The 12420-nt window shown below is 42.6% G+C and overlaps 1 protein-coding gene across 6 annotated transcripts in view; it reads right to left on the bottom strand.

The window, feature by feature from the left end:
* Positions 1 to 12420, bottom strand: part of KALRN (kalirin RhoGEF kinase) — a 982696-nt gene that overhangs the window by 190662 nt on the left and 779614 nt on the right. For 2 of the 6 annotated variants that reach the window (XM_069064968.1, XM_069064966.1), the window contains exon 1: positions 7658 to 7929. The exons of the other annotated variants lie outside the window; for them this stretch is intronic. In XM_069064968.1, the coding sequence (XP_068921069.1) occupies positions 7658 to 7742 (85 nt within the window). In that variant the 5' untranslated portion in view covers positions 7743 to 7929. Of the gene's footprint in view, positions 1 to 7657; positions 7930 to 12420 lie in introns of those variants that run through there. 6 annotated transcript variants of the gene reach the window in all.

Below are 12420 nucleotides of genomic sequence, written 5' to 3'. Positions count from 1 at the left end.
CAACTCCACGAACATGGTACTGTATCTCTCAACTCCACGAACATGGTCCTGTATCTCTCAACTCCACGAACATGGTCCTGTATCTCTCAACTCCATGAACATGGTCCTGTATCTCTCAACTCCATGAACATGGTACTGTATCTCTCAACTCCATCCACTTCCTTGAAATGTCTCCTATGCCTGAAATGCTCATCTTCCTCATCTCTACCTCCTGGTTTCCTTCAGGTCTTAGCTAAACAACCACTTTTTGTAAAAAGCCTTTTCTGAATCTCTTTTATGCTAGTGCCTTCTTTCTAGGATTGATGTTCAGTCACGTCCAATTTTTTGTGACCCTGTGGAACACAGCACATTAATATTGTCCAAGGGTTTTCTTGGCAAAGATATTAGAGTGGTTTGCCATTTCCTCCTCCAGTGGATTATGGCAAACAGAAGTTAAGTGACTTGCCCAGGGTCACACAGCTAGTGTCTGAGACAAGATTTGAACTCAGATCTTCTTGACTTCAGGTCAAGAGCTCTAACCACTGAGCAGTCTAGCTGCCTGTCTGGTATATAGTAGACATTTAATAAATGCTTGTTGACTTGACTTGACTAGGACATATTCATGAAATATTTTTGAATGAACAAGCCTCCTGAAGTTTTCAGTTAAAATAAGATGAAGTATGGGACAGCCAGGTGATACAGTGAATAGAGCACCAGCCCTGGAGTCGAGACGACCTGAGTTCAAATCTGGCCTCAGACACTTAACACTTACTAGGCATGTTACCTTGGGCAAGTCACTTAACCCAAATTGCCCTGCCTTCCCCCCTCCAAAAGGCAACAACAACAACAAACAAAATAAAATAAGATGAAATACATTTTCACTGGCTTCTTACATCAGCAAAGGTGAATTCTTTTAGAACAGTAAAAATAAAAGGAAAAAATGATATAATCCATGACTAAAACAATGTACATAAAAATATCATTAAAAGTCAGACAAACTCTCAATAACTGAAAAACCAGCGAAGGTGTCAGAGAACATAAATGCTGGGTGCCATATGTAACAGAGGAAGACACTGAGGCTCAGAGAGGTTCACTTGACCATGGTCACATAGAGATAGTAAGTGTTAAAGGTAGATTTGAGCCCAGGTCTTCCTGACTCTAGGCCAATGTTGTGTCCACTTTGTCATCATGTCTCTTTAGCCATGACATTATGAATGACTGTGAACCCACTGGAGATGACAAAGGAATGAGTATTCTTTTTTCTTAGTGACTGAACTATTTTAGTTCAGGTCAGTCCCCACTCCCATTACAATCCTCATTTCCCTCAGTTCTATTGAGTACTCTCTAGGTACACAGTCCTTAACCAGGCAATTGGAGGGTTGACAATGGACCTTGCCCCAGCAGGTTACGTGGGAGGGAAGACAGGACATGTACAAATGCCAAAGTTTTAGAGGTATTTATAAGGCAACATACACATACAAGGTGAGAAAGATGGTAGTAAGGGTCAGATGGGGTTATTCAGGAAACATTTCTTTTTTTTTGGAGGGGGATGGAAGGACAATTGGGGGTTAAGCGACTTGCCCAAGGTCACACAGTTAGTAAGTGTTAAGTGTCCAAGGTCAAATTTGAACTCAGGTCCTCCTGACTCCAGGGCTGGTGCTCTATTCACTGCACTACCTAGCTTCCCCCAAGCCGCCCCCAAGAAACATTTCTTAGAAGAAATGAGTTTTGCCCTGGAGTTAATGGCAAGTATGCTAGACCAGCTACACCTCTGAGCACTGTCTTTCAGAGCCAGATTACAAGAATAAGGTGAAAGACTCTTCAGCCCTGTCTCCACTATCCCCTTGATGTTCCTAGGCTGTGACTGCTGCCCCCAGGGAGCTCTTGGCCTCTTGTCTTTAAGTCTTTCCAGTTATTGCAGACTGTTGGGATTTTTCTCTTAAAGACAAATAAGGAAACTAGGATTGACCTACTTCTCCTAGCTTATCTGAAAGTCTAGCTAGGCAGAGTGACCCTAAAACTCCAACCCTGAGTGCTGTATCAATGATTAATCAGCCTTCATATGTAGGCCTACCATTATCACATTCCTATGGCCTTTTGTCCACCTTCTAAGAGAGGCTGTTATAACTCATTTATTTGCTTCCTCCCCAATTACCTGCTCCTTCTCTAACCCTCCTCAGCTTCTCTGCCAAAGCCAAGTAGAAATTCTCACCTTTTATCAAACTCTTCTAATAGGAGATTATTCACACAAACACTGGAGAGGAGGAGAGAAAAGTACAGCCAAGTGCCATCTTTTTTTCACTGTTTCTGGAATTTCTTGGACAGTCAAGGTCAACTGAAGCAAATCTCTATTTTCCTCATAATTGTCACTTCATAGCCCTTGTGGATGATATAGAACTGGGAGAAGGCAGTATCTGCCCTAAGCTATGTTTGAATGAGAGAAGTGCAGAATGGATAAAGAGTGGGCCTCACATTCAGAAAGATCCAAGTTCACATCCTGCCTCTGACGAATCCTGAAGTAGGAAAGGGTCCTGGGTCTGGGTCAGATAATACACACTCAATTTCAGGCTCTGTCATTTACCACCTATGTGACCTTGGACAAGTCTGGGCCTCAGTTTCCTCATCTGTAAAATAAGGTGGTGGGATTGGAGCATCTCTTTTAGCTCTAGATCTATGAAAGACATACTAGATGTGTGACTGAGGGCAAGTCACTTAATCTCTCAGCTTCCCAAGCAATCCTCTAAGGCCAGAAGGTGAATTGGGAGAAGGAAGTCCTTATACTATATGAAATCACAGCTCTAGTCTGTCTCCACCAAAAGGCAAGGATTACAAACTCCAGTCCTTTTGTTATTAGAGACTTTGAGCTTTCACTAATGTGTCACTTGGCCTAATTCAAAATAAATACCTGTAAGCCAAGGAAGGAAGAATTATTTGGCATTAAAAATATGCATTTAGCCCCTCACTCTCCTCTGCAGTGGGGGAGAATGGGTGTGTGATATTTTAATACTGACACTTTTGATGTATTGATCAATTTTTCTGAACTGTTTTCTCCCCCTACCCCCTTAAAAAAATCTTCCTTCCAAGGGATGGCTTACTAGGCAGGGGAAGTGAGAGGAATATCTTAGTATAGTAAGGTGATGTAAAAACAAAAGACATAAAATAAGATTAATGTGCATTTAAAAAAAGCAACATTAAACAATTTCTTACTAACACACATGTTGTCCTTGTTTACCTTACCAGTAGAAGGAAGAAAAGAAGGAAGGAAACGAGCTGTTATTAAATGCCTCCTACATGCCAGGTACCAAGCTAGGATCTCATTTGATCCTTACAACAACCCTGAAAGGAAGGTGCTATTATTATCCTCCTTTGATAGTTGAGGAAACTGAGGCTAAGATTGGTTAAGTGACTTGTCCAGGTTCATACAGCTAATAACTGAGGACAGATTTGAACTCAGGTCTTTCTGGCTCCAAGCCCAGCATTCTATCTACTGCAATGCCTAGCTTCCTCTAGATTAGCATCATAGATCTAGAGATGAAAGTATCCTCAAAAGTCATTTAATTCAGCCCCCTCCTTTTATACATGAAGAAATGTAGCTTAGCAAAGTTAGGTAAATTGCTCAAGGTCACTCAGTAGATGTTGGAGATGGAATTTAAATCTGGGTCTTCTGACTTCAGAGTCCATTTACCTTCCAATGAGCCATGTTACTGGGAGGGGAGTCCCATCATTCAATGGGAATTAGTTATAGCAGCCCTGAACACACCTCATGAAAGTGAATCAAACTCAAGGGTGGGTGTGGAACTCAGCTCAAACTTCTTTCTCATCACTATTGTCTTTTGTACAAAAGCTCAGAAGACAGAATTAAACCCCAGGTGTCAGGAGCCAGTCCAGCAATCCTCCCCTTGAAGAAGCCACCTCCCTTCTTCCCTTCCTTCAACTAGCCTGGGGACCAGCCCCACCACCTCAATGATCAAGCTCCTCCAAGGGCAGGCCTAGAACAGGTAAAGTGAGTCACTCATTTCTATGACCAAGCAGAGAACAGAGATCCCAGACCTCCCTGCTTTACACTTGGAGTCTCTAGTGCTCCCTTTATTTATTTATTGCTTTTTAAAAAGGCCCTTCAAATTCATTCTGTCAGACTAGAACAACTGGTTCACCTAAAAGGGAAGAAACCTAGGTCTTCTTGCAAACAGAACCAATGGACTGGAATGACCCTCCCTGATCTTCTCTTTTTCCCAGGCTCTGTCATCTACAGTGATTCTTTCTTTCCTTCTTTCCTTCCTTCTTTCCTTCTTTCCTTCTTTCCTTCTTTCCTTCTTTCCTTCTTTCCTTCCTTCCTTCCTTCCTTCCTTCCTTCCTTCCTTCCTTCCTTCCTTCCTTCCTTCCTTCCTTCCTTCCTTCCTTTCCTTCCTTTCCTTCCTTACCTTATTTCTTTCCTTCCTTCCCTTGCTTTTTGGAGGGCAATTGGGGTTAAGTGACTTGCCCAAAATCACACGGCTAGTTTTTATGTGTCTGAGGCCAGATTTGAACTCAGGTCCTCCTGACTCCAGGGCTGGTGCTGTATTCACTGTGCCACCTAGCCACCCACAGTGATTACTTCTTAACTGAGGTCAGCACCAAAAGGGACCATCTATCCCAAGGGTGGAGAACCTGTGGCCTCTAGGTCCTCAGGTGCATCCCTTTGACTGAATCCAAACTTCACACAACAAATCCCTTTGATAAAAGGATTTGTTCTGTAAAACTTGGACTCAGTCAAAAGGCTGCACCCAAGGACCTAGAAGGCCACATGTGGCCTGGAGGCTGTAGGTTCCCCACCCCTGATCTATCCAGTCCAAACCCCTTATTTTTCAAATGAGGCAACTGAAGTGCCATGCCCAGCATCGCACCAGGTAAACTGATGGCAGAGTCAGGATTAGAAATCAGGTCTTTGAAATCCTAGCAATCTTACAGTCATAGATGTAGAAATGAAAGGAACCTTAGAGGGCATCTAGTCCAACTGTCTTATTTTATGATTTTTCCACTGCAATATAAATGACCTTGTACTCATTTGTGTTGTATAAATGTTCTGTATATTGTTTTGTGTGGTCATTGTTTCTCTGATAGAATGCAAGCTTGTGAGGCCAGGGGATGGTTTGTCTTTTTCTTTTCCCAGGGGGAAGAGGGGGGATGAGGCAGGGTCTGGCACACAGTAGGCACTTAAAATACTTGATCCATATACTGATAATATACATGGATTTCCTGTTAAGGCTTCGTCGCTGAGGCAGCAAATAACACCATCAGGATTTTGAAGGAGGATGGAGCTTTTCAAGAGACTTTCTTATCTTTTTAATCTGCTTCAAAATTGAATCTTAGGTGATATACTGATAGCAAGTATTCACCCTCCTCATAGGACCCTGCTAAGAAATATCCAAGGACTTTGCATTCCTGCTCTCCCCCTCCCAGTGGTCTACCTACCCCTTTACCTGAACTGAGTTAACTAATATGGGATTCCCCCACCCCCCACCCCGGGTGGTGATCTAATTAAGTAAGGCTGCTTTCTCTTCCCTAAGGAGACAGGCACCTTGTAATCTAATAACCAGACGCTGGGGAAATGACCAGCAGTGAGGTGGGGGAAGGGGAAAGAGCAGGCCACCTTATCTCTCCTTTCCCTTTCTAAAGAGAGCCTCTTCTAGGGCTCTTCCCCAGCAACCCGAATGACTCTGACCTTTGTCTCACAAAACTTCCTAGAGGGCTGGTTTGAGGCACTGGGGCCAAAAGCCAATAGGAGGAAGCCCTTTATCATCGGCTAGACCAGGTCTCCCCTTAACAAGGGGCATTCTCGGCAGGAACTCCCATGGGCCTGTCACCTACTCTCTACCTCAACCTTTCTACTCCCTTGAGGGCCTTAAAGAAGCATCAAAAAAGAAAAAAAGAAAAGAAGGAAGGAAAGAAGGAAAGGGAAAAAAGAGGCATTTACACTCAATGAGTAGATGAGAGCACAGGGCACTTTTCCTTTTGAGCAATCAGGATTGCTCATATAGAATACATCTGGTCTGAAGGAGGGCAGCTGTAAGGGCTTTAGATAAGAACCACCAAAAAAAATCTACATTCTGGATTTTTACAGGAAGCCAACTCCCTAGAAACCATGTTTTGGAAGCTCTCAGACTGGCAGGGCAGCTTCTGAAGGAAACTGATCAACTCAGGCTCCAATGGATATTCTTTCTTCCTCTACTCCACTACATTTTCCAAGTTTCTTTATATTCTTTCCCCTCCCCCAAAACACAAATTCCCTTTCAAACCTCTATTCACAGTTAAATCTCTCTTAAATCAACAGTGGATCTTTCTGAGGTTTCTTTCCCTTCACTGAATTGTAGACTTTACCATACTATTTTAGACCCGTTTGATTGAGTTAATGGCAGATGCAACCCTGAGGTTGTGAATGGCAAACTGGGGTTGTGGGGAGGGGAATGTTTGGAATTTGTCTTATTTCTCTTAAAACTGTCTAGGATGGAGAGATTCTTGGGTTGACTTTGGAAAGGGAAAGGCAACCTGGAAATACAAGAGAATGAAACAACTGAGGTACACTGATTCTCAAAGAATAGTTCTTTCTAAAAAGAGCCAATAACTCTTCATAGGATCTTTTTTTTTTTTTTGTATAAAGTTATTTTTCTTTGTTAAAAGGTAGAGTTCAATTTTGAGGGCTAAGATGCGGCAAAGAGTGTATTGGCAGAAACGACTGTATCGTAAAACCAATAGGCTTCAATAAAACATTTTAAAGATAGAACAATTACTATTCATCAAAAGAATTATAAATCAATAGAAAAGGAAATTTTATATCTCGCCCAACTGCACCTCAATTCATCACCGACTGAATTAGGTGTTACAAAGTGAAAACGAACAGCGGTTAGCAATATTTACTGATTCTAATTGACCAAGAATGTTGCAGTTAAGTTTCCTAGTAGTAAACCAAAACGAACAAACAAACCCCAATAACCTTCTTTCAGGCTATGGGACTCTCAATGACGACTCTCCTACTTTGCAGGAATATTTGGTAGGATCACGTAGCTTCCTTCAAGTATTCTCAACTTCCCCAAAATGAACAGAATATAATTAAATACAGTCTCAATTGCGCGCTAGGAGAGTTCTCAAGTTAATTAACAAGCCGAGCTCAGCCCGGGTACTGCAAAACAGCAGCAGCCCTACCGGGACCTGTGCCCCATTAGAAAACTGTCGCTTGATCAAAAATAGTTCCCGGTGAGGCGACAAGTGTCAAGCACATTCCAGCAGCCCAGAGTCATATGCTAAATCTTGAAGTTAGGATCCATATGCAAATAAGCGCAGAAGAAGAAAGACGCCTTTCACTCATTACTGGAGTCCCTCCCCTCTCGCAGACTGGGCCCCAGAAATCCAGAGAGGAACGCATTTCACTAGCTGCAGCTTCCCAAAGTTGGGGGGGGGGGGAGAGAGAGAGAAGGAGCTAAGTTTCAATATCACCTAGAGAGCATTTAATTAGGGAGTCACACGGAGGCGGAGTGCTAGACACGCCCCTCACCCTTCCCCAACCTCGGTTCTCTGTCCTTTCCAGTCCCTTCCCCAGATCCACTATCTAAGTACCTTCGTCCCACAACCCTAGCGTAGCTCAACTAGCAAAATCAAGACCAGCCCTCCCCCCCATATGCCCCGAGCCCGGGTTTGCTCTCACCTCTGCAAGGGCAGCAGCAGCAGCACTTTGAAAGAAACCAAGAAACCGCAGGACATCGGGAGTAAGAGCGCTCGCCCCCCTTCATGCTGCCCCCCACCCCCTAGAGCGCCTGCATGGCAGGGGGCCCCTAGCCAGGACCCGGCACAGCCCGAGACTGCACAGAGGAAGCCTGGCGGGCGGGCAGCCAGCTCGCACTCCCTCTCTCCCAGTCTCCCCGGCCACTCTGACTTACAGGGAAAGTGAGCCAGCCACCTTTGGGGAGAAGGGGAGGAGGCTCTGGAGAGAGAAGGGGGAGGGCCAAAGGAGCAGGGGGAGGAGCTCTAATTCCAGCTGTGCCGGCGTCCTCTGCCAGGGACTTGTCACTGAACCTTATGCAACCGTTGGCTGTGGCTGCATGCACCAGCAGCAGTGGAGAACTGCCGTGGGTCTGGATAATTCAAGGCCCTTTCTGCATCTGCCCTATGCCCAGCCCCAACCCAATAATCTGCTATTGCAGGGGTCAGGCTAGAGAGCGGCAGACCAGCTCTTCATCCCAGCACACTAAGGGCTACAGGAGTCAAAATAAGGAGGACCATTAGAAAATCTCATTCCTTTATTTACAGCTGAGGAAACTGAGACACAGAGTCTCAGGCCTTTAAGTAGTCGAGCCAGAGTTCAGACGCCCTGACCCCTTCTTAATTCAGGACTCTTTCCACCTTCTGTCAGAGGCCTTTTCTGATTTCCCTAGTTCTTTAGATCCCCTGCTCCTCTTACCCTTGGACACAGACTTTAGGAACATTATATATAGATTATTGAGTCCACCCCCTTTGCAGATTTGTAGCTGTAGAAACTGAGGTCCAGAAAAGGTAAGTGACTTGCCCAGAGCTACACCCCATCAACTATGTGAGACAGGATTTAACCTAGGTTCTCCTGACCTCAGCCCCAGTGTCCTGCTTTTTATGACATACTACTTCTCATGTTATAGGATCATATACAGTATTCAAAGCTAGATATGGTTGGCTCTGGATGCCAACACCTTCATTTTACATCATGAAGTCACACAGTTAAAAAGAATCTGAGGCAGAATTTGAACACAAATCTTCTTAACCCTAGTCCAGTGTCCTATCCATTATACCATACTACCTCCCATAAGTACTGTGTATCTAGTCACCTAACAAAATCCCTAGCATATAATAGACAATTTAAAAATAAAATAAAATATATAAATAAATAAAATAAAAAGTATAAATAAATGTATTTAATAGAAGCTTACTTACCCAGCTTACATAGCATGGTAACTATAGAATTTTCAAAATAAATAAAGTTTGCCTTTAATAATAAGACCTTGAAATTGTAAATAACTATAGAAAACCAGTGCTCTGTTTGAATACATACACGTCTTCCAAATCTCCCATAGTATAGCCAACTTGTAGGTTCAAATATTATCTACCTCACAGAATTGTTAATGATGATCAAATGGTACAATTTATAAAGAATTTTGTAACCTAAAAGTTATTTGCACATTCCCTCCCCCCTCTCCCCCACCCCCTACCAAGTTGGCTCCCTCTCCCAACTTCCCTGTCTAGGTGGCACTGCCAATATAATTTCCCAAGCTCTGGATTTTTATTTACTTGTTTCTTACTTCAGTCCTCATAATCCCTTCTTGATCAGCCCCTATTTGATCAGATGTCAAATCCTGTCGATTTTTCCTCCCAAATATTTTTCATCCATTTCTTGCCATTATTACCACCCTAGTTCTTCCCTCATCCCCTCAAGTCTGGTATCCCAACTTATCTCTCTGACCCCTTCCCATCCACCCTGCATATGACTGCCAAAATAATATTCCTAAAATATTGCTTTCTTGTCAGTATCCTCCTCAAAAACTTTCATAAAATCCAAAGTCCTTAGCCCTGCACTCAAAGCTCTCTGCAATCTATCCAGGGCTAATAATACCTGGCTTATCTTTCACTAGTCACCAACACAAAACATTTACTTCAACCTAACATAGGATCATAGTTTTAGAAGGGACCCCTAAGGCCCATTCAATTATAGATGGCCCTTCATATTATAGACGAGGAAACTGAAGTCTAGGAAGGTTGCATGCCTTGCCAAAAAACACAAAGGGAGAGGTAGGATTTGTGCCCACAACCTCTGATTTCAAGGTCAATACTCTTTCTATTATACCATGCTACAAGCCTTGTTTGCTAACCTACCACCTTCACTTAATGGACTATCTGGTTAGAAATACCATATTTCATCACATAATCATTGTCACCACATAATCGTCACACCCTGTTTTTTCAGTCCAAAAATTAGTTTGCAACTTTTCATCACGTAATTGTCACATTGTATGATTCTGTTCGCCATGCTGCTTAAAGGATAAAAAGGGGGCGGCTAGGTGGCACAGTGAATACAGCACTGGCCCTGGAGTCTGAAGGACCTGAGTTCAAATACGGCCTCAGTCACTGAACACTTACTAGCCATGTGACCTTGGGCAAGTCCAATTGCCCTGCCTTTCCCCTCCAAAAAAAAAAAAAAAGATAAACAGTAGCAACCTATTCACCAGTGGCATATAGATACACATTCACCTCTCATGCATTGTGAGCCGTGGGCCTAGAATTCTCAGTGTACACACATTGTCAATATTCAATTTTAATGTATATTCATGAGTATTCTGTGCATCCCAAACTTGCACTAAAGAAAGTTTAATGATAAATGATTTTTAAGTAACACCAGCACAAATGAAGCTTCGCATAATGATCCCATCCCAACCTTTTGCAAAAATTCGGCATAAAATCTGTGACAATCGTGTGGTAAAATATGGTAGTTTCTGACCTTTTACTTTTTGGGTGTGTGTGTGGCATTTAAAAAAAAAGATGTGGATGATTTTTTTCTTTTTGAATATTTTATTTTCCCCCTAATGACATGCAAAAACAATTTTGAACATTCATTTTGGTTTCTGACCTTATAACATTTGTTGTGCATATTGTTCTTTTGGTACTCTCCACTTAATATCTAGAACCTGAGTTTAGAAAGGTCTTTTAGAATCTTTAGGGATTTACAAACCATAGGAAACTCATCCATTGGACGAGGGGGTAAGTTTAGAGCATGGAGAAGATAATAAGATAATAGATTTAGAGTTGGAAGGACCTCAGAGCTCATCTGGTCCCATCTCCCCATTTTAGAGATGAGAAAATTGATGCCTAGCCATGAAGTACCTTCCTGCCCAAAGTCACATGGGTAGGAAGTGATGGAGTCAAGATTTGAACCAAGGTCCTCTGACTCCATATCTAAGATGCAAATAATGACACTTAGCTAATCACTTCCCTACATTTAGGAGAAAGACAATCATTTGGGGCTTGCTTTTTCAGTTTGAGCTAGATTAAGTATGGAGCAGTAGCTTTATTGGAATCACAACAGTCCAGCACATTCATTCAAGTAAGGACTTACTGTCAGGCTCTATTTTTGTCTGCTACCACTTCCTTCTTTTCTGGAATGTAGAGTCACTTGCCTATGGGATCAGGGCTGTCTGTTTCCTGAAGTTCATTCCCACCCTACAAAAAGTATTTAAGAAGCTTCTAGCTGAGCCAGAAACCTAACTTAGTATCAAATTCATTTTCTAGTACCCTGACTGCCTTCATGTCCCAAATCCAAATCCATTGCTTGTAATGACCCCTTCTAATTGCAAAGCCACTAGCCGTCAGCATGCCTACCTGGATTCCTGACCTCTGGTGACCATTACTACTGCTGGGCCTCCCTGGTTCTGACATCAGCATGTAACCCTTGCCTGGCTGTCACTTGACATCCTGTCATAGCAGTATATACCCTGAAGTAATCTCACACCATGGCCACAGATGGTCACAAAATGGGACAGTGTGGTGAAATGGAAAGAACACTTGTTAGGCAGTCAGATGAATTAGATTCAAAACCAGCTACTACTACTACTACTACTACTACTACTACTACTACTACTACTACCACTACCACTACTACTACTACTATTAGTACTACCATCACCACCACTACTACTATTAATTCTACTATATCACCATCATCATCCTCATCATCACCATCATCATCATCACTAGTATTTATTAAGTATCTACTATATGCCGGGCACTGTGCTAAATGCTATTCAAATTGTGTGAAGATCTCATTTGCTCCTCACAACCACTGTGGGAAGTGTTATTATTATACCCATTTTATAGTTGAGGAAACTGAGGCAGACAGAGGTCAAACAACTTCCACAAAGTCACACAGCTTGTGAGGCTGGACTTGAACTCGTCTTCTTGACTCCAGGTCCAGAGCTCTATTCACTGCACTGCCATCTGCTTTACTTACTACCTATATGACCTCAAAGAAATCACTTAACCTCCATGGGATTCAACTTCTTCAACAGTAAAATGATGAGGTTGGGCTAGGTGGTCTCTGAGGTCTCTTCTGATGATAGACCAATGGTCCTGTGATTCCCAAATCTGATAAGTCTTCCAAGGTGAATTTATTTAATCATGGGCTGAGATGCTAAATAACCTGGGAAATAAATTGGCACTCCTAGACCACCTTTAACATCCGGACCCTTCCTTGTGGAAGGGTTACTATAGAGAATATTTTGACACTAATTATGAGAGTGCCTGAATTGAAGCTAGAGTCTAGTTCCCAAATTTTAGCAAAGTTTGGTCCTTTAAGGAATAAGGAATAAGAGTTATATTTTCCAACTTGGCATTAAGAGGAAGTTCCAATGGGCACATGTAAAGCAACCTGTTTCATTTGCTCTCCATCTGTCT

This window comes from Petaurus breviceps, unplaced genomic scaffold (genome assembly GCF_028583685.1).
Source record: "Petaurus breviceps papuanus isolate PSGF00001 unplaced genomic scaffold, PetGlider_PUasm1.0 90654, whole genome shotgun sequence".
NCBI classification, from domain to species: Eukaryota; Metazoa; Chordata; class Mammalia; order Diprotodontia; family Petauridae; genus Petaurus; species Petaurus breviceps.
This window is presented reverse-complemented; position numbering and strand designations above follow the sequence as displayed.